Below are 27,950 nucleotides of genomic sequence, written 5' to 3'. Positions count from 1 at the left end.
CAACAACAAACAAAAATAAAATAACTATAAATCTGCCCCCCCCCCCCCACCCCCTCAACACACGCGCACGCACACACACACACAAAGAACAATTAAACCATTACATTAAAAACAGTATAATACAGAATTTGAAAAAAAAAAACAGAAATGAAAAAAGAGATATAAAATGTGGTTTGAATTGTAAAATGAGAAAAACTAAGATAAAAAGTCTAAAGCTGGGGATTGTGTTGCCCATTTTTCCTCACTCAGACCCCTTACTTACTAAATACCCTGGAATCCCTGAACAGATAATCGTCTCCTCTTTAAAAATATGCTAAATATTTTAATGAGCAAGATATCTCACAAGTAGAATGGTGCCCTGAAATGTTCTCCTTATTCTAGTATAACTGGGGACGGGGAGTTTGTTGTCAGATAACTTCAATCAGACTACTTTCTCACTAAATATCTTGGTATCCCTGAATAGAAAATCGTCTCCTCTTTGAAAATATGCAAGATATTTTATTGAACTGTCTCTCCCACAAGTGCTGTGGTACCCCAAATATTACAAATGGGAAAGGAAAATATGTACAGCACAGTAGTTACAGTATTGAACGGCAGTCCTTGGAGTTTACGGCAGCTGGAAAGGGTCAATTACCTTTAACCTTATTTCAGTCAGCTTTATTGTCCTCTTTTATTCAATTTGGTCAAGGTGACTTTCTGTCATGTTTGCAAGCAAAAATAGCCTTTCAATTGCGTCTTCATCTCAGACACTTTCCCTTTTTTCAGCAAACAAGATTACTTTTTTTATTTCGTGTGACTTAAATTTGAGTAAATCTTTTTTTTTCACAGTACACCCACTCCTCGTTATATCTCCCCTCGCTATGCTGCAGATCCGGATGTATCGCGGTCCTGGAGTTGGCTCCCCATTTTTACTGTCTAACTGTGTATGCCTTTGCTGCAATATACATAGGCACTTAAAATTACTGTTCATTTTATTTTGTACTGCACATCACAAACAATATACAAAACAATTAAAAACAAAGCATTAATATCATACTGTTATCAGGTACACATACATGTATTGCACAATAACACAAAGCAAATTAAATATCTGCTTGCTGAAGCGGTTTTTATTTGAGCCAATGGCAGCAATGCACTAGCAAAAGTCACAAGGCAGTGACGTCAGCTTCCTAGCAACAAGCCTCCTATGTTGGGAATGGATTATTTCAATGCAGGGTTTGTGCATTTGAGAAAGGAGAGGAAGACTCATGAAATTAATTGACTGAAGACTGAGACTGAAGTTGATGAGAAGCAATTACCGTGTGCTGCTTTTTATACGAAAAATGAGAAAAAGCAGTTTGCGTAGAGGATTTATACTGGACTCTGACGCCCCTGATAAAATGAAGGAGTGGTTGTACAGTATTTATTTGTTAGCCTACATGTTTTTCTATGGGTCTCTCGCTATATCGCGGCCCTCGATATATAGCAGATTTATACTGGACCCCGACACCCTCGATATATCGAGTGGGTGTGTATTTATACAAAACATATATAAAACTGTATAGTACCTTTTGAGGTTTTGTTTTGAAAAGTTAGCATTTTCCCTTGAAATATCCTTACATTGCGTGTCTGCCAAACAGCCGGTTTTGAGTTTACTTTTTGCAATCCTCATATCTCTGACATGTTTCTTCTCTGTAAGCAGCTTCTGTGAAGGATTATAGCCGCTCTTTGTTTTGTAAACGTGTTCTGAGATGTTCAGAGTTCCTTTTCCAGTAAAGGGTCCCTGGTCTCCTTCATTCAGATTTGTTCAGGGTCACATTCAAGGATAGAATATTCCTTGGAGACCACTCAGAGATAATACAGCAGAAATGGAACAGGAGGAGAACTTGGGCAACTGTGCTTGTGGCAGAAGCACAAACGAAGCTTCATGCTGGGCAAACAATCCTCTGAATAGACGGCACTGTTGTGAATTTGAAATGCTGTGTAAAGCCTTGATCCCTACTTTTCTGTCTCTTCAAGGCCTTTTGATTCATTATGATGGTGTTACCGGATCAATGCATATTTTCAAGAACATTTCTGGTAAAAGTACTTTTGCACAAACGTTCTGAACAACTGAGAATTGTTTTATAGTCAGTTATACGTGACATCACCTGCATGTACCACTGGTCTTTGTTGATGTCCTCAACTCAAAAGGATTATCCTGGTAAAACATTTGAAATAAACATGAATCTATTCAGGCATCTCAAGGGCCCGATTTTAATGACGGAGCAAACCTCCAACGTTAGGGCAAAACACGTTTGATTTTAATGAAAAAACTTTTCACAAACAGGAGCAAACTGCCTTTAACCTGTAATGTGATTTTGGAGACATGCTTTGCCCTGTCCTTTTCCATCTAAGTTGGTGCCAGTGGTCGGCATAACTTTCGGGGCGTGGCCTCTTGGTTGTTAGCTTTGAGTGGTTTCCATGACGCTGCAGACGGGGGCGACTGCGTCTCAAGCTAACCAGTAAGGGGAGGTTTATTTGAAACACAGGCACAGCGATGGCATTACGAGAAGGGAACAGCAAGTAGTGAAGGAGAAGGAGCGAGCGAGAGAGAGAACACACTCGTTCCTATGTTCTGTGCTACTGTATTTCTTATATTTAAAAATAAACAATAAATAATATAGCTGTACTAACTGATGTGCAACATGCCAATGTTAACTTTAGGGCTGCTCTGAAAAATACAGATTCATATGAAAGAAAGAAATGAATACTAATATATATCACACTTCATAATTACTGGAAGAAATGTACTCCAAAATTGCGTGTGTTTGTATGTAATTATTTTGTTGGTCATTTATTTAAGTTTAGCAAATCAAGTCAATAATTTGTCATGATTAACAGGTGTTCCAGATCTTTAGACACTGATGATGTAAAGACACCTAGAAAACCTGCAGGACTGGGGCTCTCCAGGACCAGGGCTGGAGACCCCTGGACTACAGTATCATAACTTTGTATGGGGATTTAAAACAAAATCTTTACTTCTATGAAGCGTCTGTAATGTAAAATTGCAGTTTTCATTATTGTTTGTCCATAAGAAGAAGTAGTAGAATGATAGCGTAAGACCAGAACTAACTACCAATATATTGCTGAGTCCAGTCCAGTCTGTGTTCTTTGACTTTGGGTTATGTGGATCTGCTTTTTGCTGCCCTGCTAATGGCTGAAATCCACTTTGCTCTCCTGTCTTGCTCAACAGACAGGTGGGCAAAGCTGTTCTCCTCTTCTGTTTTGTGCACCCAACAGCACAACACACATCTGGCATTGTAAAATCGAAAGTTTAACAACCGCGCTTTGCTAAGTTGCCTTTGCCCGCCAACCACCCCCACAGCTCCGGCAGTGACTGCATTCATAACGATGTATGCAGTGCACAATGTTATGCATGCATTTCGCCCCTCATCCTTCATACACACTGCATTGTAATTGTAGGACATGCAGACGGCAAATGGGGGACCCGGGTGAGTCTATACTCCCCATTTTCAAAACGGTGTCGAATGACCTCAGAGATTCTACAAAGCAAGTATACTACCTGAAAGGGGGTCACACCAGAAGGTCATACGTAAAAATTGTTTCTGTGATATTTAAAGATGGCCGAAATATTCAAAGTGGCTTTGTTTTCCCTCAGCTTAAGTAAAATACAGACTGAACTATAAAACGTTTACACGCTTGTCATAAAATTACAATACTGGAATGTATTTTAATGTATTTTATTATGATAGCGTGGTTCAGATCACAGGGATCAGACTACAGAAGAGCAGGTCAGTATTTGAAGATGAGGCTGGTTTTTTTTATTCAGGGATACCAACATAATCAGTCTGAGTGGTATTTGTTACCCTGGTCTGTCTGCATTAATTCACCTGTCCCAATACTTGAGGGATGTGTAAAAGGGATGATTTTTCTTCCATTTAAATACATGTGTGGCTCCTGAGGCGATTTCCTTTCAATAGTCTTGTGTGATTTATAGAAGCTGTTCTCTCTGTATAAATTAGCCAGTACCTGTGAGCTTGCTTGAGATAAATCTCATTTTATCTCTGAATGGCCGCTGGCTTCAACCTCTCCTCCGCTGGGAGCTCTTATTATTGAGCAGGTGGTGAGGGCTCCTGTGGACTGAGTGGAGAGCGTCCAGGAAACAGTTTTGTCATCTGAAATTGCCTGAACGTGCTCTGATGGTGATTTCCTATGTGGATGAACCATGAGAAGCATGCTCTTTAAAAGTCAGCTTGTACTTGTCAAAGAGATTCCTAATGAACTACACAGAGAAGCATGAAACTGTAATAAGCACGCAAGCATGAAGCCTTTTCAAGGTTTTCATTAGTTATGAATCCTATGGAATAAAAGGACGACTAGCTCACCCTCTGCATTGGTAGTAAATGGATAACATTTGGGGTAAAAGTCACATAAGCCACAGTTTAATTATGGAGTGCCCAATTATTTTACATACCTTTTTTTAATGTCCAATTACGTTCCCTTGCCGCAGCACTTCCCCACAGCATCTCAGGAGGACTGAAGGTCATTGGGCGTCCTCAGATCCCAAGCCTCTGTAGGCCCTGGAACTCAAGAGCAGATGTCAGCAAGTTTCTGGGCTTTTGAGGAAAAAGACCTGCAGGTGTCAACCTGAGCTTACCAGGCACCTGGCCAGCAGGGGGATGGGGGGGGGGGGAACAGTCCCTGGGGAGTTTTCCTCCCTACCGCAACAGCCAATGTGGCGCTCCCTCTGGGACCCTCAGTGAAGACCGGCAACTTCGCACAGCCAGGGCATGAACCTGCACTTCCCTGACTGTCTGTACCCAGCCTGCACATCAGTGCTTTTACCACGTGGGAGACTAGCAAAGCCTGCGTGTTGCCTCGTGTGACCTGCCATCAAGAAGCCAGCAACACGCGGCCCAGCTTAGGACTAGGTTCTAATTCGTTGCCGATACAACGGCAACATGCTCAAAACCGGCCACATGGAAAATCAGTGGTGGCACGGATGCATGGAATGGAAGTAAAATTAATGATTAAAAAAAATATATATTCATTTTGTAACTTGCTTTATATGGGTTCCAATACAGAAAGGAAAGAAGTTACTCTTCAAAAGTAATGCCAGGAATTGGGGAAACCTGTGTTCTGGTAATTAAAAATATGAATCTAATAAAGCTTAATAGTTATTATAGTCCTACTATCTACTTGTATATTATTACATCTAATTGCCATTTTAATGAACACTGCATGTATAACTTGTGTTGAACTTAAGAACACCTTAATGAGTTAAGGCTGTTCCTCAATATTACATCCTTTTTGCTCTGGAGACAGGGAGGAGGTAAACTTAAAGCATGTCACAGAGTGAGATGATTCAATTTACAGCTACTCTTGGAAGCTGCCACAGATTAAAGGCTAACTTGACCTGTGTGTGCCTGACTTTTGTTGATGGTTAAAAGGAGTGCTGTACATAAAGATTCCTGCAGAGTTCACAGAGCATTATATTCCTGGTGCCCAATCACTTCCTGTGCTGTAGGTCACATGGTCTGATTCCAACCATGTGGGTGACCTCCAGCACAGGAAGTGGACTGCTATCAGAAACTTTTAATTTGTAGAATTACACTTTAAACATCAGCATTTCATGAATTAAAGGAAACAAATAAAACAAAGAACCAAGAAAAGAGATTATTTAACACAATATGATATTTTACTATGGTTTGAGTGTACAGTTTCTCCAAGTGTTAACTACACTTATTTCTGTGGTTTTTTTGTATTTTTGTTTTTAGGAAATAGTTAAGTACCGGTACTTGACTTTACTGGAAACTTTATTTTTTTTACACTTTTAATTTAACCTTTTGCACTATATAAAACTATGCATATTGAAATGTAGGGTAACTATCAGTCTCAGGGGTTAAAACTCGCCCAAGCCCTGCACCCAGTCCTGGGCTTCAGAACTTCCTGTGTTTCGGTGTATTATTAAAATGATCAGGTGTCAGGAGTTTCAACAACTAGGCCCCTGCTAAATCTGCTCTGAACTTAGTTTACTTCTCATCACAGGATGAATACATCTTATCTGTGAGTCTGTACATTTACTAATAACGTATTATTAGTTTGTTTGGCAGACTCATTTCACACTTTCAACACCCTGGTCTGTACGCACAGAATGCCACCTCCGCAGTGAAGTCAACTCTTTTGCCTTAATGAAAACCACATGCTGCATAACTATGCCTCTGAATCGAAAATCATTTTATGTTGCAACAAAGCTGGAAACTATATTGGTCGTATGAAAAAAGTAGTAACGCAGTGTGGCAGGGAAGCAGCGAGACAGAGACTCAAAAGCCAGGAAACTGCAATACAAAGCACCAACGTGCACTTTCAATAAACAAAATAACACCAAAGCACAAACAAAAAGGCACACGGGCCAAAATAAAGGGTTAAACAAAACACAAACAAAATGTGCAAGCTGGGCAGAGCCTTCACTGAACTTTGAAACACAGGTTCACTCATCAAACTCCTCTCCCCCAATGGGGCGGCAGATTCCCATTTGACATTGATTTTCAAACACAGTGTTCAATTACAGTGATTTAAAATGCATCAAGATACTATAGAATATTCAACTTTATGACAAAGTGTAAAAATGGATTTAAGATCCATTTCCAGGACATGTACGGATAGTAATAGCATTTTAAAGCAAAGGGTCACCCTAAAAAGTAATCATAACAGGCAATTCATTTCTGTAGAATTACTGTGACTTAAAAACATTTGCACAGTAGTACCACATGAAGATTGAGAGGCATGCTAAAATGATCAAACTGCAAGGGCTGATTGATCTCTTATCACCTGAATGATACTGCTTCAGCTCCTGCCAGTCACATCTAGCTCTGCAGTGCAGGGACAACACAGACATATAGACTTGCTGTCGAGAACATGTACAATTTGAGGAAAACTATTACTTTAATTATTGGTTTGGAAGATAGTATAAAAGCACAAGGTTTAACATTGTTGCTTCTTCCCTAAATTGAGACATTTGCTGACTTCACCAGCACTGTAAAAAAGACTTGAAATATTATGTTTTGACAGAATATAAATTAAACCTCAATATTAGTTTGATTTTTTGACAAGTTTGCCACGCTTGAACCTTTGAATTTAATTGAAGTTATTTGGTATAAGTCCACATACAATATCAATAAAAATACATAAATAAATAAATAAATAAATAAACAAACAAACACTGATTAATCTTACAGACAAAAAGCAGTTCATACATCAAATAAACTAATAGTATGTTGACCTAATACCCAGGATACCCCAAAACATCAACCATATGGACTTATTTCCATTGAGGTCCTGTTTAGAATGAAGAGACAGCAGAGTATTATGATTAGTATTATTGAAACATATAACCTGTAAAAATAGATGATCATAGGCATTCAGAAAGACAACGTTACTCAATCGGAAGTCTCCTGTTAATTAAAACAACTTCACATTCTTAATGTGATTCTTAATGTAACCTGTAAACCCATAAAATAATAAGTATTCATGGTTGAACTGGTTACCTTTGGAACTGAAAAATTATGAACACTACTTCTAGCAAAGTAACTATGTTGATCTACTACTCTCTTAAAATTATTATGTAAATAATAATTATGACTTTAGCAATGTCAGTATTGATTTTTATAGTGCTGCGTCTATTTGTGATTTGGCTACAGGGCTCCTATCTGCCACAATGCGACTTTACTAGCGTCTGGGATTCCATAGTGAGTCGTTCCTCAGAGCTGGGTCTGCAGGCGCATTTTACTCTGCATACATTGGTCTTTTTTGCATCCAGTTTTGTAAACTGTGTATTATAAAGATAAAGACCTGCATGACTATTTGGGGAACTTTTTAACTTAGATAATTGTTTTTGGAAAACAGTTTAAGATTCATATCTTTACCATTTTGTTGTTGCTTCTCTCTTGAATTCACATAGAGACAGTGGCTCACCTGGTAAAGGCAAGTCAGAATCATACAATCAGGAGAGGGCAGGTTTGTGTTCTGGCTGTGCCAAGTTGCCAGTCTTCGCTGGGGGATTGCACAGGGAGCATCACATTAGCTCTGGCGCCAGGGAGGCAAAACCCACAGGGACTGTTTCTCCTCACTACAGCAGATCCTACTGAAATCGGACAAGGTTTACAGTGTAAAGTCCTGAATGCAATCTGATGTGTATTGAACTTTTAAAAACATGTCATTGAATGGGAAAAGACAGTTGGGATATCCCAGGGAGTTCTCTGATTTGTAAGAGCTTGATGTGGTTTTCAAATGGCAGTTCTGAGCATTGTATTTATTTTAAACATTTAGTTTAACTTTCATATGAATCTAATTTTCAAAAAGTGGCCGACAGACAACAATTCTTTAAAGAGCAATCTATTTTCCAGATAACTACATATTCTTCATATGTATTCTAGCACTCCCGTGACTCAGCTGAGCTCCATGCTGCTAACCTGGATCCTGGGCTGGGGGCAGTCAGGCGCAGGTGCTCAGGGACCCCTCAGCTCCCCCCCTTATCACAGCGCCGCTCAAGTCAAGATTGCAGTAAAGTTCTGGATCCGGAGTGCTCCAGACCAGCCTTCTTCATGCTTGGAGACAGAAGCCTGACAACCATCAAAAGCTCACTATTAGAAGCAAGGTAGGAAACCATGGGGTTCTTCCATTAAGCTGTCCTGCTTGGTTGTGTACCATTAAGTCCACAAAATAAACATGGCACGAGGGCCAAAATAAAAAGGTTTAAACAAAAGAATAGCTATGTGTAGGCTGGGCATTAACCTTCACTACCACATGGATAAACAATACAAAAATCACAGCACAAACACTCACTCCCTCACTCCCTCACACCACTCACTCACTCACTCACCTCACTCACTCCACACTCACTCACTCACTCACTTGCCATTGGTATCAATTGGTCTCAATGCCGATATTCATGTAGACTGCAAATGTACCTGGTGACAGTCCCACTTTTAATATGCTGTGAGTTCTGCTGTGCTCATTAGAGGAATGGAGTCCAGTATTTTGTTCTGTTAAGCTGTCCTGCTTGGTTTTTATTATCCCACACAGGGGGGTGCATCCCCCTGGCAGAGGGGATACACTGGATAACTAATAGGAAATCATGCTTTAGAGTTCTGCATATATCTAGAGAACCCCTTATCCACATGCACACCCTGTCCGTATGTACTGTGCAGTATGTATGTACTGTACAGTATGTACAGTACAGTATGTATGTCGAACCTACATGTGTACATGTTATGGATGTCATAGCTATGGCAGGAGATGTGTGAGTAATATTATTGTATTGTTTATTAAAACTCTTCTTAGATTAAAAATACATTTTCAAACAACCTACAATAGGTAACAAATGAAAAGTTTTGTGTACCAGTTTATAATAGCTATAAAACCCTGATGTATAGGGCATTTACAGGGTCTTTAAACAATTAGAGAGCAAACAAACATATTGCAGGGCATTTTAAAAACCTCAACCATATCTCCAAATCCCAATCCTATTACACTCTCTAAATACATCAACACTACCAGTTCTGAAACAGGAAGGTTTTCAATGCAAACATGACTCCATACATTTAGATGACTAAACAGCTTGTCAGAAAGAATGCACTTGATGCTAATCCAACACGATTTAAACCTCCTGGAACTGATTTTGATTGCTAAACTGGATGCATTTAGAATATTTTTGTATGCATTTGGAAGTTGCAGTTTCCCATAGCTTTGCTATACTTTTACTGTCCTTTTACTCACTGTGCTTGCCTATGCTTTACCAGCACCATGTCTGGTTTCTAATTTCATTATTCCTGCTCAAGGGAACCACGTTTTGGATAAGTGTTTCCTCCATTCGTGGTTGATGTAAATCATGGTGTCCCTTTTGGTCAGAACCTGTCTAAAGGTGGTAAAACCCATTGTGATGACCTTTTCATCTGATTTTCCACCATCTGGGGGATGACCAGAGCTGTCTAACCTTTCTGGGTAAAAGAGTCATGTAGATGACCAGGTTTTTATCTATTTAGAATGAATTACATTGTATAAGTTTTACCAACGGAGCTGTCGAGCTCCTAACTGCTAACTTTCAATATGACAAATACTCTGGTTCATCTTTGAATTCCTTCTTTTAGTTGCTTATTTAAAACACAGCTATGAGACTTCATTGACAGACAATGATTTGAAATGTTGCATCTTGATTGGCTGAGGCAGTATCCAACATTCTATTAGGTTTATAATGATTGTTAATTATTATTTATTTCTCAGCAGACACCCTTATCCAGGGCAACTTACAATTGTTACAAGATATCACATTATTTTTACATACAATTACCCATTTCTACAGTTGAGTTTTTACTGGAGAAATCTAGGTAAAATACCTTGCTCAAGGCAGCAGTGTCCCCCACCTGGGATTGAACCCATGACCCTCCGGTCAAGAGTCTAGAGCCCTAACCACTACTCCACACTGCTGTTAATATTCTTTTAATCGTGTAACCAACCGTGATCCTTTAGAACCCGACCCGTGATTAGTTTGTGTTGTAGAGGATAACTGCTGTCAGGAAAGGCATTCTTAAATGAAGGGTGCACAGCCATGCTAAAAAAATCAATGTTGTGATTTCCTCCCCGAAGCTGAGGGAGGCTGTTAATGTCCAACACAGCAGTAAAGATGGAAAGCCATCTCCATCTTGCAGTCAAGAGAATGAATCACATTTCCTCAGGCGCTTTACCTCTTAGGATTAACAAAGAAAGATTGACTGTTGAACTTTCTATGAAGGGTAGGGATTTAACATATGCCAGATTTAACATGGTTTTATCTTTACATTCTTACATCAGGTGGCTGATTGTTGTAACTGCATCTTAAAGAGAAAGCCCAACTGTTATTAATGGATACCACCACAGTTGTACTTACTTTTCTGACTTTAGTACAAAACTGTTGTATCTCAGATATAACGCCAACCTCTTGAAGGCTATTAGTAAAAAATTGACATACTTGTTTCCTCAAACTATAATAACATGTTCAGCTTAGGCTGTCGCTTATTATATACGAGAGATCATCTTGTGAAAGTTGATGAAAATGACGTGATATAAAATAAAACACAATTTTAAAGCCTTTCCGCCACTCTTTAATTAACCTATTTTTGTAAAGCAGTGTGGAGTAGTGGTTAGGGCTCTGGACTCTTGACCGGAGGGTCATGGGTTCAATCCCCAGTGGGGGACACTGCTGCTGTACCCTTGAGCAAGGTACTTTACCTAGATTGCTCCAGTAAAAACCCAACTGTATAAATGGGTAATTGTATGTAAAAATAATATGTACAAATTAATGTAATTGTATGTAAAAAATAAAAAAAAGCAATGTGATATCTTGTAACAATTGTAAGTCGCCCTGGATAAGGGTGTCTGCTAAGAAATAATAATAATAATAATAATAATAATAATAATAATAATAATAATAATAAAGGAGAAAAACACCAATATATCTATTTATTTTACAGAACAAGCAATTCGATGTCTCACTCAACACTCACACTTTTTTTGCTGTTAAGTTTTGTAAGATTAACTTGGAATATTCTTTATTAAAAAATAGGATTCATTGAAGACTTGAGTAAATGCTTTGAAGACACGGGCAAAAGAGATTAAATGCAGAATTGCTATGAAACTTTATGTGAGTCTATTTACTAGTAGTCTTTTTTCTGTTTGTATATTTTTGGTTTTGTTTATGAAAACCTGTTTGTCTTGTTGTATAATGGGAATTAAACCATACACTATCACGCCATACACTATCATATGAACACATGGAATGTGAAATGGTTATGTAGGAGAGCTCGAACACAGGATGTCACTCTTAATTGAATAATGACATTCTCCCCCACAGCGCGGTGCTGTAAAATAACAATACAAAGTATTTTTCAGAATGGTGTAGAATGTTATTCACAACCGATGCTGTATGGCAAAGTACAGCTGAAAGAGATTGTAATTAAAGGCAAAATGCGTTTTTGTTTTGTTTTGTTTGTTTGGTAAATTGCTGAGTGAAAGAAGGCAGGTTCAGAGTTGTTGTGGAACCAAAAGCACTGTGTTGACGCAGATTTCCATATTAACGATGCAGCTGTTATTAGTGTAGGCTCACCCACGATTATTAAATATTAAAATAGCTTTTCATGTTTATTTTGTATTCGTATGCATTTAATAATTCTGAAACGTTCTGCACCCGTATATTGTTATCTAAACTAGGTATACTGCTGAACCAATGTAGCTCTCTGTCCCAGATAATAAAGTGTCTTTTGAAATACAGTACATCAAATGTTTAAAAGACAAACATAAATAATAATTAAAATAATAACAAATGGCATACAGTACTTTATGTAGTATCTTATATATTTTTACGTTTACTATTTGGTTTGCATTTGTTTTATCTCAAAACACAGCGCCGGTGTAGAATACCATCCCATTCCCCACCTCTTAAAGTAGCGCAATAGTCAGTCAGATGTATTAAATGTGCGTGTTTATAAAGGTGGTGCAAATTGGTCTTTGATCTTCAACATTATCCATGTGTCTGCAATGAAGTTGCTCACGGAATATTTTTTCCTGTGCTGGTAGCATGAGTAATGATCACATTTGTTTTTGAACCAGTTTGCTTCACCCCTTCCCTTATGACTGAAAGACTTTTGTTTTCAATGCATGTCTCGTTTAGTTGCTGAAATCTATTTCTCTTTCCAGCGTGAAGCATTTACTGTAGATGATGTAATGTCAATAGGCAAGTCTGCGCCGTGCTATATAACCCGAGCTTTCTGCTGTAAGAGCAGTCAGATGCCTGATGCGCGCTTCAGTAAAGAGCTAGGATGGAGTTACTGCTGCTCATGAGACGCGGGGAAGAAGCGCTCCCACAATCACTCTCTTCTCTAACGGAATTATTTTCACGTAAACTCTCGTGCATTTAATAGGATAAATACAGAACATGGTTTAAATACTCTTTTCTCAAATCGGTAATAAGAATAGGTTATATTTTTCTTAAACCCATAAACACGGAAGCGCAGTATATGAAGAAAAAAACAAGAATGAAATTCTGTACATCTTTTTATATATCCGCTCAAACAAAACCCGAAGATATTTGAACGGGCGAAAATGAATGCTTTGCTTAATAACATCTTACAAAAGAAGACTTTTGAGAATAGTATGTAGGTTGGTTCACCAAGGAATTGTAATATGAAGTTTGTCGTGACAAGACCAATGATTTACCAATGATAAATATATGGACTTGTTGCATGGGTACTTCAGCGATATCGATCGAAGCCAGCTCAAAGTTACACGAGTACTGTATTTTAAATGTGAAAACAGACCGCGTTGAACTAGCTGTTTCAGCACCATTCGTACTGGACAGTGCTCCTTGCCTCAGGACTGGCGCTGTTTCTGCGGTGGAAGAACGCTGTTCCACAACTGAGTTTTCTGTTTCTGAAAGTTTAGCTGTTTATTTGATTATCAACAACTAACAGCATATCTACTGAGTCTGTTAAAGACACGTCCAAATTCAACCATAAATTACTGACGTGTCCCACTGCCGTCTTGTGAGTTACTGTCCATTTCTGAACCTACATGTTTTTCCTTACCCCAGACGGCTATTTTTTATTTATCGTTTTATGATTTCTCATCACTAAAATTGTTCAGTGCCGCTGCTCCATCTTCAAAATCAAACCGGAGTACATATGAAACACTGATCAGTAGCTGTTTTTAAACCAAAAAAAAAAAGAATGGAGTGCACGACTTTAAGCAGAGAAGGTGCCGGAATGGCCAAGCCGCCGAAGCATTTGTGGAGACAACCGCGTACACACATCCGGATCAAACAAAGGTACCACTCGGACACGGAGCGGTACTGCAAAAGCGTGGAGAAATGTCGACCGGGTCTGAAGAAACCCAGGATGTCCTGGCCGTCGTCCTTTCACAAACGGTAAGGCAACGTAAACTGTACTTACAACTGCGCTTAACTCTGCCTTCAGAGCGGACACGAAAGTTTCAGCGCAGTATTCATTTCTATGCAAACCTTTGTATTGGATTCGTGTTGTGATACAGTATGTTTGATATTTAACTAGCAACGTGTTGCACTGTCTTCGTAAAAACGTACGAGCAGATAGATACAACTAATGAGAAACAACTCGGAAGTCCAGATACAATATTTTTCAGTGTTTCAAACGGCTTTTATACTGTTACCTTTGTTTATTTTTCATTCACAAAAATTGTGCAACTTGGACCCAGTTGTTAAGATAGCAGGTGCCATGGTTTCTTACTGAGAAACATTTCTGTAGAACGAGCTTGAGCTGTTTAAAATCACCGTGCAGAAACGGTCTTAAGCAGAATTCTTTAACAGCTGCTACAAATGTTTGGTCGTCTCTTGTATCAGCTGCTCTAATGAAGTAACACCCTCCTTTCCCCCATAATGAATTTTCTTCATACAAACAAAGTAATTCAACATTATTTCTCCTAACAGATTTAAAGGTTACAGGTCAATATATAGATTATCTTACATGGACAAAAAAACATGTATTCTTTATATAATTGCCTCTCAAGAGTGCTTGTCTGATAATTAAAGTAGAAATAATGCTTCATACTTCTGGAATGATAAACCCCACACTAAGAATAACTAAATGAAGTTTCAGATGTCCCCAATGCTAAACAACAATTACATTTAAACATGTAATATTGTCTATGTTTTTTATTTTGTAAATCTCCTTGTATATTTTAATAAAAGACAAACCATGTCTATAGATACATTTTAAATACTGTACAAAGAAGTTGGCCCTTATTCATAATATGAATAATCATTCTGCATTCAAATCCCATTTGGAAAATATAGTTTTTGTGTTTTGAATAAACTGCTTTGATTAATTTCATAACTCAATAATTCACAAATTCGGTCAATTCACAGTTAAACCATTTTCACAGTAAATTGTACGTGTATATTATATATGGCAAGCCAAATTATCATGTAACAATATCTCAAATATAATTTTAAAATATCTTTAAAAATGTAGAGATATCTGTAAATCATTTGCAGACATCTTTAAATGAATATGCAATTTCTGTAAATAATCTGTTTTGAAGGTATCTTCATTTCATTTTGAGATATCTAAAAATGAAACAGTTATCTCAAATTGATTTACAGATATCTTTAAATAATGTTTTGCTAGCATGGCATGCCAAACTCTCATTTAGAGATATCTCAAAATAACTTCTCATTCATTTAGATATAACTGAAGAGCATTATAAACGGGGAGGGAGATCTCGAAAATGCATTTTCAGCTATATTTAAATCAGTTTAAGATATCTCAAAATGTTTTTGAGATATCTTTAAATCATTTTCAGATATCTTAAAATAGCTTCCTGTCCATTTAGAGATATCTTGAAATAATCTAGAGATATCTCTAAATGTATTTGAGATATCTGAAAATGATTTTCAGATATCTTCAAATATTTAGCGATATCTATAAATTAATTTGAGATTTCTAAATGATCATTTGGCTTGCCATAATTATACGGTCAAAGGGCAGTTCAAGAATGTCTGAACAGTATTAGGAGCTGTGCCTGATACAAGATGTATCTTTTGTCCTGATCACAGCCTTGAAACAAGTGGCAAACTCAGTGCTGGAGGGTGTCTTGAAAGGTCAGCCATTAATATTTCACACAATTGGTGCAGAGAGGTATGCAGAGGGTTGTCATGACAAATCGCTCAATTACATTGAGATCTGAGTTTTGTGGTGGCCGTGGATGATGTCTGAAGCCTATGTCTTGCTCATCAAACCATTCTGGCATGGTAGATGGGTGCAATATTGTAGTAAACTATGGCATTCGTTCAACCTTCTAGAGTAATCAAGGGACCCTGGGTGTACCAGGGCATGCCCACCCACGCCAGGATAACGACAAATCAAATTGGGTAGAGAGGTTTTAATAAAGACAGTGTCTGTGCTAAAATAAATGCTACATTTGAGTTTGTGTTCTCTTGTTTTAATATTGCCCATGCCATGTATTATATCATCTTTTTGTCTCTTTTAAATCATAATCGTAAATGGTTGCAAGATCCTAAAATGAGACCGGGAAGGCAAAATCACTTTGAAAGAAAGTCAAATATATTAGAAAACATATCTCTTAAAGTATCTCTTTAAACACATTTTCATTATGGGGGTGTACTGGATACCCATTATAGTAACTTTTTTAAAAGATCATTTTGTATATTTTTTTTCTCAGTTTGACTCATCCACATTTTTGTACATTTTATTTAAAGAACACTAAAGAATTGTGAGTCACCTCCCGGGTGAGTAAGGGTTACAGTTGTTCTGACGGCCTTGAGTGTGAATCAGTTATAAACAGAGAGAAGTCGGAGCTTTCAGGTGTAGTGTCTGACTCATCACTGTGCATTACAGTCCTACATCTTTACCCACCAACCTTTATTTCTTAAATAGAGCCTTTCGTGATACATCGACTCAAAGCACTTTTCAGATAAAACTAACAAAAATGTATAATATACAAAACAATTTAGAGAAATAGTAAAAAATAAAATGATAAAAGACCCCTTCAAATTATATACATTAAAACAATTTTAAAAAGTCATTTGAATTCTTCTTACTTTAAAAAATTGTGAAATAAATAAGTAGTATAAAAAAATGTAAATAATATAAAATAGGATATATATACAGTATATATATTTTTATCAAACTTTCCTCACATATATTTTTCTGATTTGAATGTAACAGGTTTAACATACAGTCCCATTCACCAGCATGAATGGGTCAGGGGCCAGCCCTTGTACAGTCGTCTCCACATATAGGAAGACTTCGCCTAAGAGAACACCCTTGTGGTAAAACTGATTTTTCCCAATGTAAATGCCCCGCCTAAAAGAACAGGAACTTTGCTTAAAAGAACACCTTTTTGGCACAGCTAGCAATTTGTTCACAACTGGTACAGTACTGTTTTGTAACCTGATAACTCATCACCATCAAATGGTTTATTCAATCTTTTCAAATGTGACTTGTCATCGCGAGGGTGTCTTGAGGTGAACTGATTGGTTTATTAAATCTTTCCAGAACCGCCATCGTATCTTTGCCTTGTTTTGTATTCTGATTTCCACGAGTGCACCCCAGCGCTACAAAATGGCATGTCAACAAACGACAAAAGTGTAGCTGTTTCTCTTGCTACAAAAAGTTGGAAATTGTTTGAGCTCCTGAAAAAACAAATGAATCAAACAGAAGTCACCAGAGCAATTTGGTGTTTTCCGTTCTGCTGAGTTGCTTCACCATTCTGTTAAATAATTTTGTGCCTGTCTTGAATATTGCTCCTCTACAGGTATTCATAATTAATCTAGAGCTGCTGCTTATTTTTTAACGTGTGTAGGGGTGCTGTGTTAATTTAGTTTGACAGTTAGGGCCCTATTCTGATGAAATGAGTGCAATCGCAAAAGCAGTGGTTAAAGTCAATCACATCTGCCCCACAGGGAGTGGCTTCTACAAAAGTGTGATTCAGATGAAATTAAAAACCCAGTGCTCAGATATCTATTTGGGACCTGACTGCGCTGTCGTCAGAATCGCTTTGGCGAATATGTTAATGAAACCACGCCCCGAAAGTTATGCCGACCCGTGGCGATGGGGCAGGCGCTCTATAAAGGTGCGAGACATGTCTTCAGAATACCATGTCAGTGCGTGTTTTTTTTTATGTCTTTGCTCCATTTATGCACCACAGTATCGGGTTCTCTTAGCGGGAGACTACTGTATCTGTGCTGCATAAGCAACATGTTACCTGCTTACCCTTTGCATGGAATCTGAACATGGCCGTATTCTGTCTCCCTGCACCTCAAGGGGCTCTGTACCTGAATTGAAACACCGTGTACCAACGATTTTGTATGAGGCACCATTAGGGACATAATTCAAACTGAAACCTCATACACTACACAGTGAAATCTTATCTGCTACATTGTGAAATCTCATACGTTACAAACTGAAACCTTATACACTATATAGTGAAATGGCATACACTACATAATTAAAAAAGACGACTTTATTTATTTCTTAATTTAATTATTTTTTTAAACAGCAGTTCTCTTGCGGTTAGATACCTTCCTCAGTGTGTATTCAAACAAAATGAATTACTATCTAATTGGTGGTTATTACAATTAGTTAATTAATTCAGTCTTAAAGGGAAAGATTCAACATTACAATAAAACAGTTGTTTCTCAGTGACTTCAGTTACAATGAATTTGCAACAATGCAATTACAGAACTGGAACTAATGAAAGTTCCTCATTTAAACCTCCTGGAGATTCACTCCGAAGCCCATGTATCCATTTTGCTTGTTCTTGTAACAGTATGTTATCATGCTCACCACCCCTCCTTAACCAATACAATACACATGAATCTCAGGGAGCAGATGTCCTGTCCCATTAGGTTAAATGTCTCGCTACTGAAGATTTAGGGTCCTTATAGCACTTTTGTGTTCACAAATTCACAAATTTACATTGAAAGAATGCAGTCATATGAAAAGCAGCAACTGCTACTTAAAACATGTTTTCTTTTTTCTTTTTAAATACACTCAGGAAGAGTCATTATTTAAAAAAAAAACTAGAGGACACAAACTCTGAGAAGCGTTCCTTCAACAGGAAGTGCAGCACGGAAAAGACTTCAAGAAACGTTTTATTGTTACAAATGCTATGAAAAAATGCCATTAAAAATCAAACACATGTTTAATATAATGTGTGCATCTTTCATAAGAACAATTGAGATCTCTGAAGTGATGGTAATGCATATTAAATAGGAATTACTGTGTATTTAAGTAGTTAGGTTTCACTGTATTGTCTATAAAAATGTATGGAAAACAAATAATTAAAAAAAAACATTTATTCACTCTGTAGCGTTGAATAAGTCATTCAACAAGGTCTCTTTCAACACTTCAATATAATTCGGACTACGGTTTGTAAAGTCTAACATATTCCTGAATACTTATTTATGAAATGCGATTGTATATAATAATAAAAAGCTGCTTGTGTGTTTTTACAGCACTTAAGACATCATGGGGGGGGGGGGGGGGGGGTGGATTGAGTTTCCTTTTGTTTTGCTGCAGTACACTGCTTGTGCACTAGATGGTGCTAGCGCTTGCTAATTTAAAGACACAGTCTAGACCACATAACATACTGTATGTCTGCAACAGGTCACCAGAATTATAGAGTCATTGCAATAAAAACCACTCAATATGATTGGAAATACAAGAATAAAGAGATTCTAGCTAATACCATTGTGCTTTTTTGAAGAGATGTATATTAAAAATAAAATGTACTTCCATTACATGATAGCTGGTATAGAAAGAAGTAAACACAGTGCAGTAAACTTGTTATTTTTCAAGAATTCATGAATATATAAATATGCATATATATGCACTACAAAACGGGAAAAAACACAGGTGACAAAATGTAATTTTCACTTCAAAATGCAATTGAAAGTATTTAGAATTGAGACGTGCTTGAATTATTTATGCCTGGTTTCATCACCTTTCAATACATCATTAATTCATGTGTCCTAATTGACACTCACTTTCTCCTACTGGGTCAATGGAAATGCCATTCCGATAATGAAGAGGAGTTTTCATATCGATAAGCACAGGCATGATGAATTGTGGCAATAGCTGATGAAAAAAGACTGGTGCGCAACCCTAGTGGTCATTTTAATATTGGCCTCATTGCAGAAATTACACCTTGCACTGGCTTGCTAAGAGACTGACACAAAGGTAATATATGCAGGATAAACACGTTTAAATGTTTAAACTTCTAGAGGTCTCTGAGTGGCTCATCCAGTTAAAGCGCTGCCGCTGGGAGCGCAGGATGAGTCACACAGCTTGGACGGCGCCAGTTCGCATCTGGGCTGTGCAAAGAGGCTGAACTTTGCTGAGGACTCTGAAGGGGGCTTCACATTGGCTCTGACGCTATTGGGGTGGGGGATGGGAAACCAGCATAGACTCATTCTCCTCATCGTGCAACAGCGAACCCTACTGCCCAGACACCAAGCACATTCAGAGTGGATAAAAAGCAGGGCTGATCTCTGTTCTCCAGAGCCCGCCCACTTCTGCTCTGGATTGCTCGGTGTAAAAGCGATTCTGGCTTTAGGCTTGTGAGATCGGAGAACACTCACACGCCCTCAGAATGTCTGTGCTGTGTGGGGACTCGCTGCGGTGTGGAGGTAAAACATAATTGGGCATTCCAAATTGGGGGAATAAATAAATAAAAATAATAATTGGTCACTCTAAATTCAAATAAATTAATAAATAAATAAACGTATAAACTTCACTCTATTGGGAAGCTTTGTAACTGTTCAAAATGCCATCGTGAGAAGCACTGTTACCCTTTATGATGAGCACAATCTTAATGGGAGTCTTGCTGTGATTCTAGGGGCGAGGCTACAGCACCTCCCTATCATATTGTCCACCCCACCTCCTCCTTTGAAACTGTGTCTCCCTTTAGGGGGTCGATGGGTCCCATCTCACAGCCTGACCTCTGAGGGGGGACCTTCTTATTTAAAGCTGACAAAATAATTCTTACCTGTTGTGCTCTTCCATTCGTTATATGCAGTAGGTCTCAGGTGTGCAGTTTTGAAAGACACATGTGTTATAGTAAACGTACAGTAATCCGTCGTGCATCCGCCCGTCACATATCCACCCAACCATTTATCCGCCATGATCAACCTCTTCAGCAACGTTAGTTTATTATTGAGCAGAGAAGATTAGTTCAGATATTGAAGATCCTAGCAAAGTTTTCAGACACTGTGCTGTATGTACTCTGTGTGCTACCATTGCTGGTAGTGTCACATGAGCTGTTCAGTGTGTTGACTTGATATGTAAATAAATCCTGTTCACCTGCGGGGGGTGTATCAGCCTCAACCTCTTGATCTCCTGCCTGTCACTCAGCAGCGAATGCACGCACCCACATGGCAGATGGCTACCCTGTCACAAGCATTAATACCCTGTATCTTTCTAAACAAGGGATTTAGGGGAGCTCCCTAATAAAAGCTGAACCTCAAAACAATAAATGTGTGAAAATAGTAATTGTTACAGCTGTGTATAATGGTATTTATAACAGGATTCATTTATCCACCTTCTTACATATCCGCCCTTACTCTGGTCCCACCGCAATCGGATATGCGATGGACTACTGTATTTTTATTTTCAAACATTATGGTATTACAGCCAGAGAAGGCTGACAAGGAGAGAAAGAGATTTTGGAGAGAGTATGGAGAGGATCAGTGAAGGCAACTGCCTTCCTGCCTCTGAGTCTCCCTCCTGGTGGTAACTAGCCCTGCCCACAACGCTACCCTGTCACACCGGGCCATTTCACCTGGAGGTGGGTTTTTCCTGTGATAAACCAGCCAGTTGCTTCCTGACATGCTTTCAGCCAGTAACATGATGCTGGAGACGCTGCTGAGGTGAAGTAAAGGAAGTTCCAAGTGTGACAGATGACCTGAAAATAAGCCCTAGAAACTGAGAACTTCCTTTAACCTTAAGTAGTACAAGATGTTTTAAACAGAACATGCATGTTACTGTAACACATATTTATGACAGTTCGTTAACATATTTTGTTAGCGACAATTACTTTAAAGTATATAGAATTTCTTGTGACAAATTATTTTGATTATTTAAAAAGTTCTTAAATGCAGTCTACCCCACTTAAGTGTATATCGTTTAAGTGTATATCCCACCTACGTGTGTTCAATCCCCAAACCATTACCAATGCTGCATCATTACATTTACCCTGTTTAAGTGTAATATTGTAAGCACGTATTCCTGTTTTACTGTGTAGCGCTCATACTTTTTATACAGTTAACTGAGCATGTGCATTGTGAACTGATGTAAACAGGCGTGGGCCTGCTGTCTGGAATGCGAACGCTTTCAATACATTCCTGCACGAAAATGGCTGCGAGACAGGAAACGGAAAGACTTTTCATGAAGAGACTGTAAAGGACTGTGATGTGCTCAAATGAACATGAAGGTGTGTAAATCAATACAGTTTTCAGAACTGTCGGCCACATACAGCATTTAAGTAACAGTTATTTCCATTGAATTCTTGAAAGTAAAAAAGAATGTGTATCCCTATACATTGTTTATCACTTACTGTACATTTAAATACTTATTTAGGCTAAATGTTCTTATTCAAGTAAAATAATGAATTGTTGGCCTGAATTAAGTGAAGCCTCAAGGAAACAGTAAAAACTTAGGACTGTAGCGTAATGCATTTTGTTACCGGTGCAGTAATATTTTATAATATGATTGTAGATCACCAGCCTGCTTAAAGGGTACATAAGGACCTTTTTATTGTATTGTGTTACATGTTCCCATGTGTTGCTACAACTGTTTATGTAAGATGTGTGTATTGTTTAAATTTTTTTATTATTATTTATTTTCTTTACATTTTGACCACTTTTTTAAACTTTTAAATTGCATTCCCTGCCTCAAGATGGCTTCACATGTACCCGCATGGACATCTCAGGACTACATTTCCCATCATCCTCCTGCTCACTGGTAAATCCATCTCAGTTACATATGTGAGCAGGAGGGTGATGGGAAATGTAGTTCTGAGAGGTCCATGCGGGTACATGTGAAGCCATCTTGAGGCAGGGAATGCAATTTAACCCTTTGCGGTCCTATGTCGGACCTGGTCTATCCAAGGTTATACACTTAAGCCTTTAATATAAAAAAGAAATCCAATCTTGAGTAATTCTATTAGTAAGTGGTTTGGATTTATTACAATGTATTTCTCTTTTTTTAAGTTCTATTTAATTGATTGAACAATTTTATGTTATAGTTGTATTTGATTCAAGCTTTTTTTATATTATTCCCCTTACCCTTTTATAATATTTGCAATTGTTCTTAGGAGTCCTGATTGCAGATTGCTAATTTCTAATTTCTAATTTCCACAGCACTTTCTCATTCCGGTAATGCTACCCTCATGAATAAAAGAAGCATGCTTTTAGTTTCATCCTTCAAAAATTGAGCCTCTGAAATGTTTACTGCAGGTTTAATTGAGTAATATATAGAGGTATAATTTGATCAGTGCTGTTGTATTGATCAGTGCGTTGCACTTGTTAGGTCAGATGCAGGAATAATGGACAGAATCCCAATAAAATAACATTTCATTTGAATGCACTTGACCTTAGCAGTTAGTTCTAGTTTTTATTTTGTATTAGGGGTAATGCTTTAAACTCAGAAACCAGGACCAGAGGACACAGTTGGAAATTAAGTGGAGATAGACTTTGGACAGAGGGTTGGAGACACTTCTTTACACAGAGAGTGGTGAGAATATGGATGGGCTACCTAGCTATGTTTTTAATTCAGAATCACTGGGATCCTATAAGACCCAACTTGACAACGTTTTTGGATCAATCAGCTACTTGGAAAGGGACGAGCACAGATGTGCCAAATGCTCTCACAACAATTAGTTTTTCAACATATTCCCAATAGATTTATGACTCATGATGTGTGATTAAAACATTTCAAGAGTCTGCAATATGTTTAAAAATATAACCCTACGATCTGAACACGGAACACAGGAAAGGTAATGCAATGCCTGTGTTGTAAACTTTGCAGGGTGTAAAACTTTAAGAGGGCAAGAGAGCAGTTCAGTCTGCTTACCTTTCCAGTGCTTTGAGACTGCCTGCAATTTGGAATTGCGTGATTTGCGATGGTGTCCAGTGTAGACAAGGTTAATAGTTTTCTCATTCTACTTCTGAAATTGCTTCCAAAATACCCACTCGTGGTAGGTGTTCTCAGCAGAGCTGCTCTGTATCACTCAGTGCCAAGCTAATTCTCAACCTGCAGTCTTTGAATATGCTTTTGGGAAAGACCCATATGCAGATCGGCGACCCCGCACCCCACAAGCGAGAGTCTTAACCACAATGCAGTAGAGCCAAGCTCATCTGCATTTATGATTTTAGAGCTTCTAACTTCATCTCATCACACCGTCAGGGGACAGTATCCATAATGGCAGTGCATCACACAACACTGTCCATACAGTAGTTTGTCACTTTCCCTGTTTTTGTAATACATTAGCATGTGATGGGGTGCCCCGCCCCTGTGCGTATTTTGTGTTTTATGTTATATGTAGTATGTTATTGTTGGTGTATATATATTGGTGCACAGGGTATAAACGGGACATGTAGAGAGGTGATTTAAAATGTATAGTTGTATTTAGGCACAGGGATTGCACAATCACTTCACGTGCAGATAAAATGTGTATTAGTATTTGGGCACGGGGAGTGCACAAAGTAGGTCACTTGCAGACTGTGCCGAGATTCAGTTGAATGATTGATTAGCAATTGAGTCTCGCTACAGCTGCATTAAAGAGTCAGTGTTTCACGCACACAAGGGTGGGTGTTCACAGTGGAGAACGGGAGAGAGGGAGAGGAGAAAGAATTAAAAGCTAAAGAAATAAACAATTGCTACTTGTGCTGGAAGGACCAGCACGATACTTGTTTGGGGTTTGCCAACTGTTTGTTTGTCTGTTTGTTTTGTTTTCTTCAGTGTTTTGTTAAATCTTTTATTTTCAATAAACCGGCGCAACAGCGCATTCACTCAGCAAACTGTGCTCTGTCTCTTCCGGGTCTGACGTCACCACCCGAGCTATCTGTGACAGAGGATCACAGGGATTAGCAGAGGATCATGTTGCTATGAGCTCTGTCTGTTGCTAAGGTTAAAGGCGAATATGATCTTGATAAACAGGGCCCTGGACAGTGTACTGGGAGTGCTGTTTATAAGCAGATTGAACTTCTCCACCTAAGATTAAAAGCCCTGTGTACTTATGCAATTTTCTAAGCCAGCGGTTCTTAAAGAGTTTGAACCATCCCATCCCAATTTAATTTATACAGCGTCCTTCATGTGCAAGCATCCCAGGGCTCTTTACAAAAATAAACAAGCCAAAAGAGCTCCAAACTGCTCGCTGGTGTAATGTTAGATTTGTTAGATTCTTAGATTTTAAAATACTGACACTCTGCATTCCAGATAACATTGACTGGCTTTCCTGCAGAATAGGGGCAGCAGTGTGGAGTAGTGGTTAGGGCTCTGGACTCTTGACCAGAGGGTTGTGGGTTCAATCCCAGGTGGGGGACAGTGTTGTACCCTTGAGCAAGGTACTTTACCTAGATTGCTCCAGTAAAAACCCAACTGTATAAATGGGTGATTGTATGCAACAATAATATAATTGTATGTCAAAATAATGTGATATCTTGTAACAATTGTAAGTTGCCCTGGATAAGGGCATCTGCTAAGAAATAAATAATAAAAGTGATAATAATTTGGAAGTGAAGTAGCTTGCTCACTAAAAGCCCTTGAACCAAAGGTTTTTATCGAGTTCTTGGAATAACCAAGAGGCCATCCTTTGCTGATCTCAAAGTACAAGCTGGTTTATAGAGAATAAGTAACTCCCTATAGGCAGGGCCAGAACCATGGATAGCCTTCAAAGGGAGGAGCAACGCTTTGAAATCAGTGCTCTGCTTCACGAGAAGCCAATATAGTGAACTGGGGAAATACGACCAATAGTCTTAGTGTGTGTAAGGCATTTTATATGAGCTGCAACCTATTCAATGAGGCATCAGGGAGACCAGCAAGGAATTACAATAATCAGCCCTAGAGGTTACAACAGCATGAATCAATGTCTCAGCATCAGCCTGGGACAGCACAGACCTCAACATAGCTATACTTCTCAGGTGCCAAAAAAAAATCTTAGTGAACAGAAATGGCCTTCAAAAGTCAAAGCAGGATCGAAAATAATTCCCAGATTCCAGGCATTTGAGGCAGAACCAGAAGACCTCCTTCGAGGGCCAAGGGCCAAGGCAACTCCGTGGACCAGAAAGTAAAACCTCTGTTTTGCTACAGTTAAATTTCAGATCATTCTGAGAGATTCAGGTCTGCACCTCAGAAAGATAACGGCACAGCACAGAGAGGCTGCATCAATGTGGGGTGGGAGTGTGAAATACATCTGAGTGTCATCTACAGAAAAATGAAAGTTCAGATTAGAATTACAAAAAAGAGATCCCAGCAGCAGAATACAGAGACGGAAGAGCATGGGATATAGGCTGGAGCCCTGGAGCACACCACAGCACCCCTCAACTGGAGGAGAAATAACCCATTACAAACTGGAGCCATTCCAGCACCAATCCTGATGAAAGGGAGGCATTCACTATTCCTGTCAGAGCTGGGCTTAGACTGGAAGTTACTCATATCAGAGCCAGGTTGCCCATGGGTCTTAACTGCAGGTCGTTGAGCATAACCCCTGAATCACCCCAACCACATCTAACATTGACACAGGATTAAAACAGATGGATTTCTTAGTAGCAAGCTCAGAGTTATAGGTTGCTGTAAGTACTGGGTTAGTAGGGTAACAGAGAGCTTATGGAATTATATTGTTGTAAATGCTTCAGTAATTCAGCCAGGAAACTCATGCAATAGATTATTTATTTAAACAGACTAGGCAACACTACTACAATATACCTATTTTACACTACATTCGCTGGCATTTGGCCTTGAATTTCAAGGTACCCCTGCCCATAAATTAGCTTACAGATAAGTGGAGAGGCTGGCAATAGGAAAGCCATGGGCAGATGGGCCTGATAGCTGCCCTCCTCCATTAGACAAAGCCAAAAGAAAGGAGGTGGAGGCTGGGGAGGAGGAGGCGAACTCTGGCACACAGCAGGGATGTAGTGGATTGAGGTAAGATATAAATCCTTTCCTTGCCGATCATTGGACCTATTGTTTATCGAGGGGCAAATCAGAAACTAGCTGCTCGATTGACGATTTAGTCTGGTATTGGAAGCCCCTAAAATATGCTTGATATTGACATGATCTGATCAATGGTTAAAGTGAGTTCCCTGCCAGAACCACCACTTTGCGTAATTTGGTTCTGATATATAAATGCTTACATGGGCATTCTCCACACTTTCCTGTCTGTAACTCACGGTCCACTGCATTTTCCTTAAGAATGAAGGACAGATTTCTACTGATTTTAGTACACCTTTGTTTGCATATCTTACACCTAATTTATGAAATGCTCTATCTGATGATGTTAAGTTTCCAAGCTGCAAATTCAAAATGAAACCTTTTGCTTTTGTTAGCTGTAAAAAAAAAAAAAAAAGGAAAACGAGTTGTTGAGTCCATCTTATTTTTCTGTTTCAAAAGAAACAGAAAAATAAGACTATGGAAAAGTGTCCTTCGGTGATTGATTGGAAAAAAGCCCATTCAAACCCCCGCCCTCTTAATAATTCAGCCCTAGGATACACTGAGAAAGACATCAGGCGTCTGATCAGGAAACATGCTGTTTATGCAGTAAAGTTTTTTACTTATTCAGTTTACTTAATTCAGTATCGTTCAGTTTGGAGGTAGTTAAACCCACTTCCAGTAGAGTGTAGAGACTTTCACTATGTAACGTGATCCATCCTGTGTTCTGACACCACGTGTGGCAAAGTGTCTTGCAGTGTGCCAGTGTGATGTGATTATGAAACAGAAGACAGACAACAAAGTTCACAATCCAAACAGGTTTTATTTTTATAATCCTGGTCTGGCAACCACAAAGAATAAACCCAGGCAATACACAATAAAGGGTTGCAGTCCCGAAATAACAATACAAGTATTAACACACACAAAGACACACACGATCACAAGTCCAGAGCGAGTGGTTTACGTGCAGTGGTGAAATACAATTTATCGGTGTACAATGATGAAGTGTTGTCTGGGTTGGTGCTGGCCTTACAAGCGACAGCTCCCGGTACATGTTAGCTGTCTAATAATAACAAACAAGTATAATTAGAATCCGACAAACAAACAAACACTGAACACTCGCGGTAATTTTACTCTCGGCCATTTTACATGACCAAGGAACAGATCGCTTAGCCACGTCCCCTTTTGTACCATCAGTCACGCCCTCTTGGTTAGCGAGTGCAATCATTTCTCCTC

The 27,950-nt window shown here is 38.7% G+C and overlaps 1 protein-coding gene across 2 annotated transcripts in view; it reads left to right on the top strand.

The window, feature by feature from the left end:
* The window catches only part of LOC117428892 (cAMP-specific 3',5'-cyclic phosphodiesterase 4D-like), a 196,365-nt gene that overhangs the window by 20,849 nt on the left and 147,566 nt on the right, over positions 1-27,950 (top strand). Inside the window, exon 3 of one of the 2 annotated variants that reach the window (XM_059014054.1) lies at positions 8,418-8,638. In XM_059014054.1, coding sequence (XP_058870037.1) covers positions 8,418-8,638 — 221 coding nt within the window. Of the gene's footprint in view, positions 1-8,417; positions 8,639-12,849; positions 13,937-27,950 lie in introns of those variants that run through there. The other variant, XM_059014056.1, reaches the window with a different exon arrangement.

Source organism: Acipenser ruthenus, chromosome 47 (genome assembly GCF_902713425.1).
Source record: "Acipenser ruthenus chromosome 47, fAciRut3.2 maternal haplotype, whole genome shotgun sequence".
NCBI lineage: Eukaryota > Metazoa > Chordata > Actinopteri > Acipenseriformes > Acipenseridae > Acipenser > Acipenser ruthenus.
Note: the sequence above shows the minus strand (reverse complement) of the source record. Positions and strands in the feature narration are given on the sequence as shown.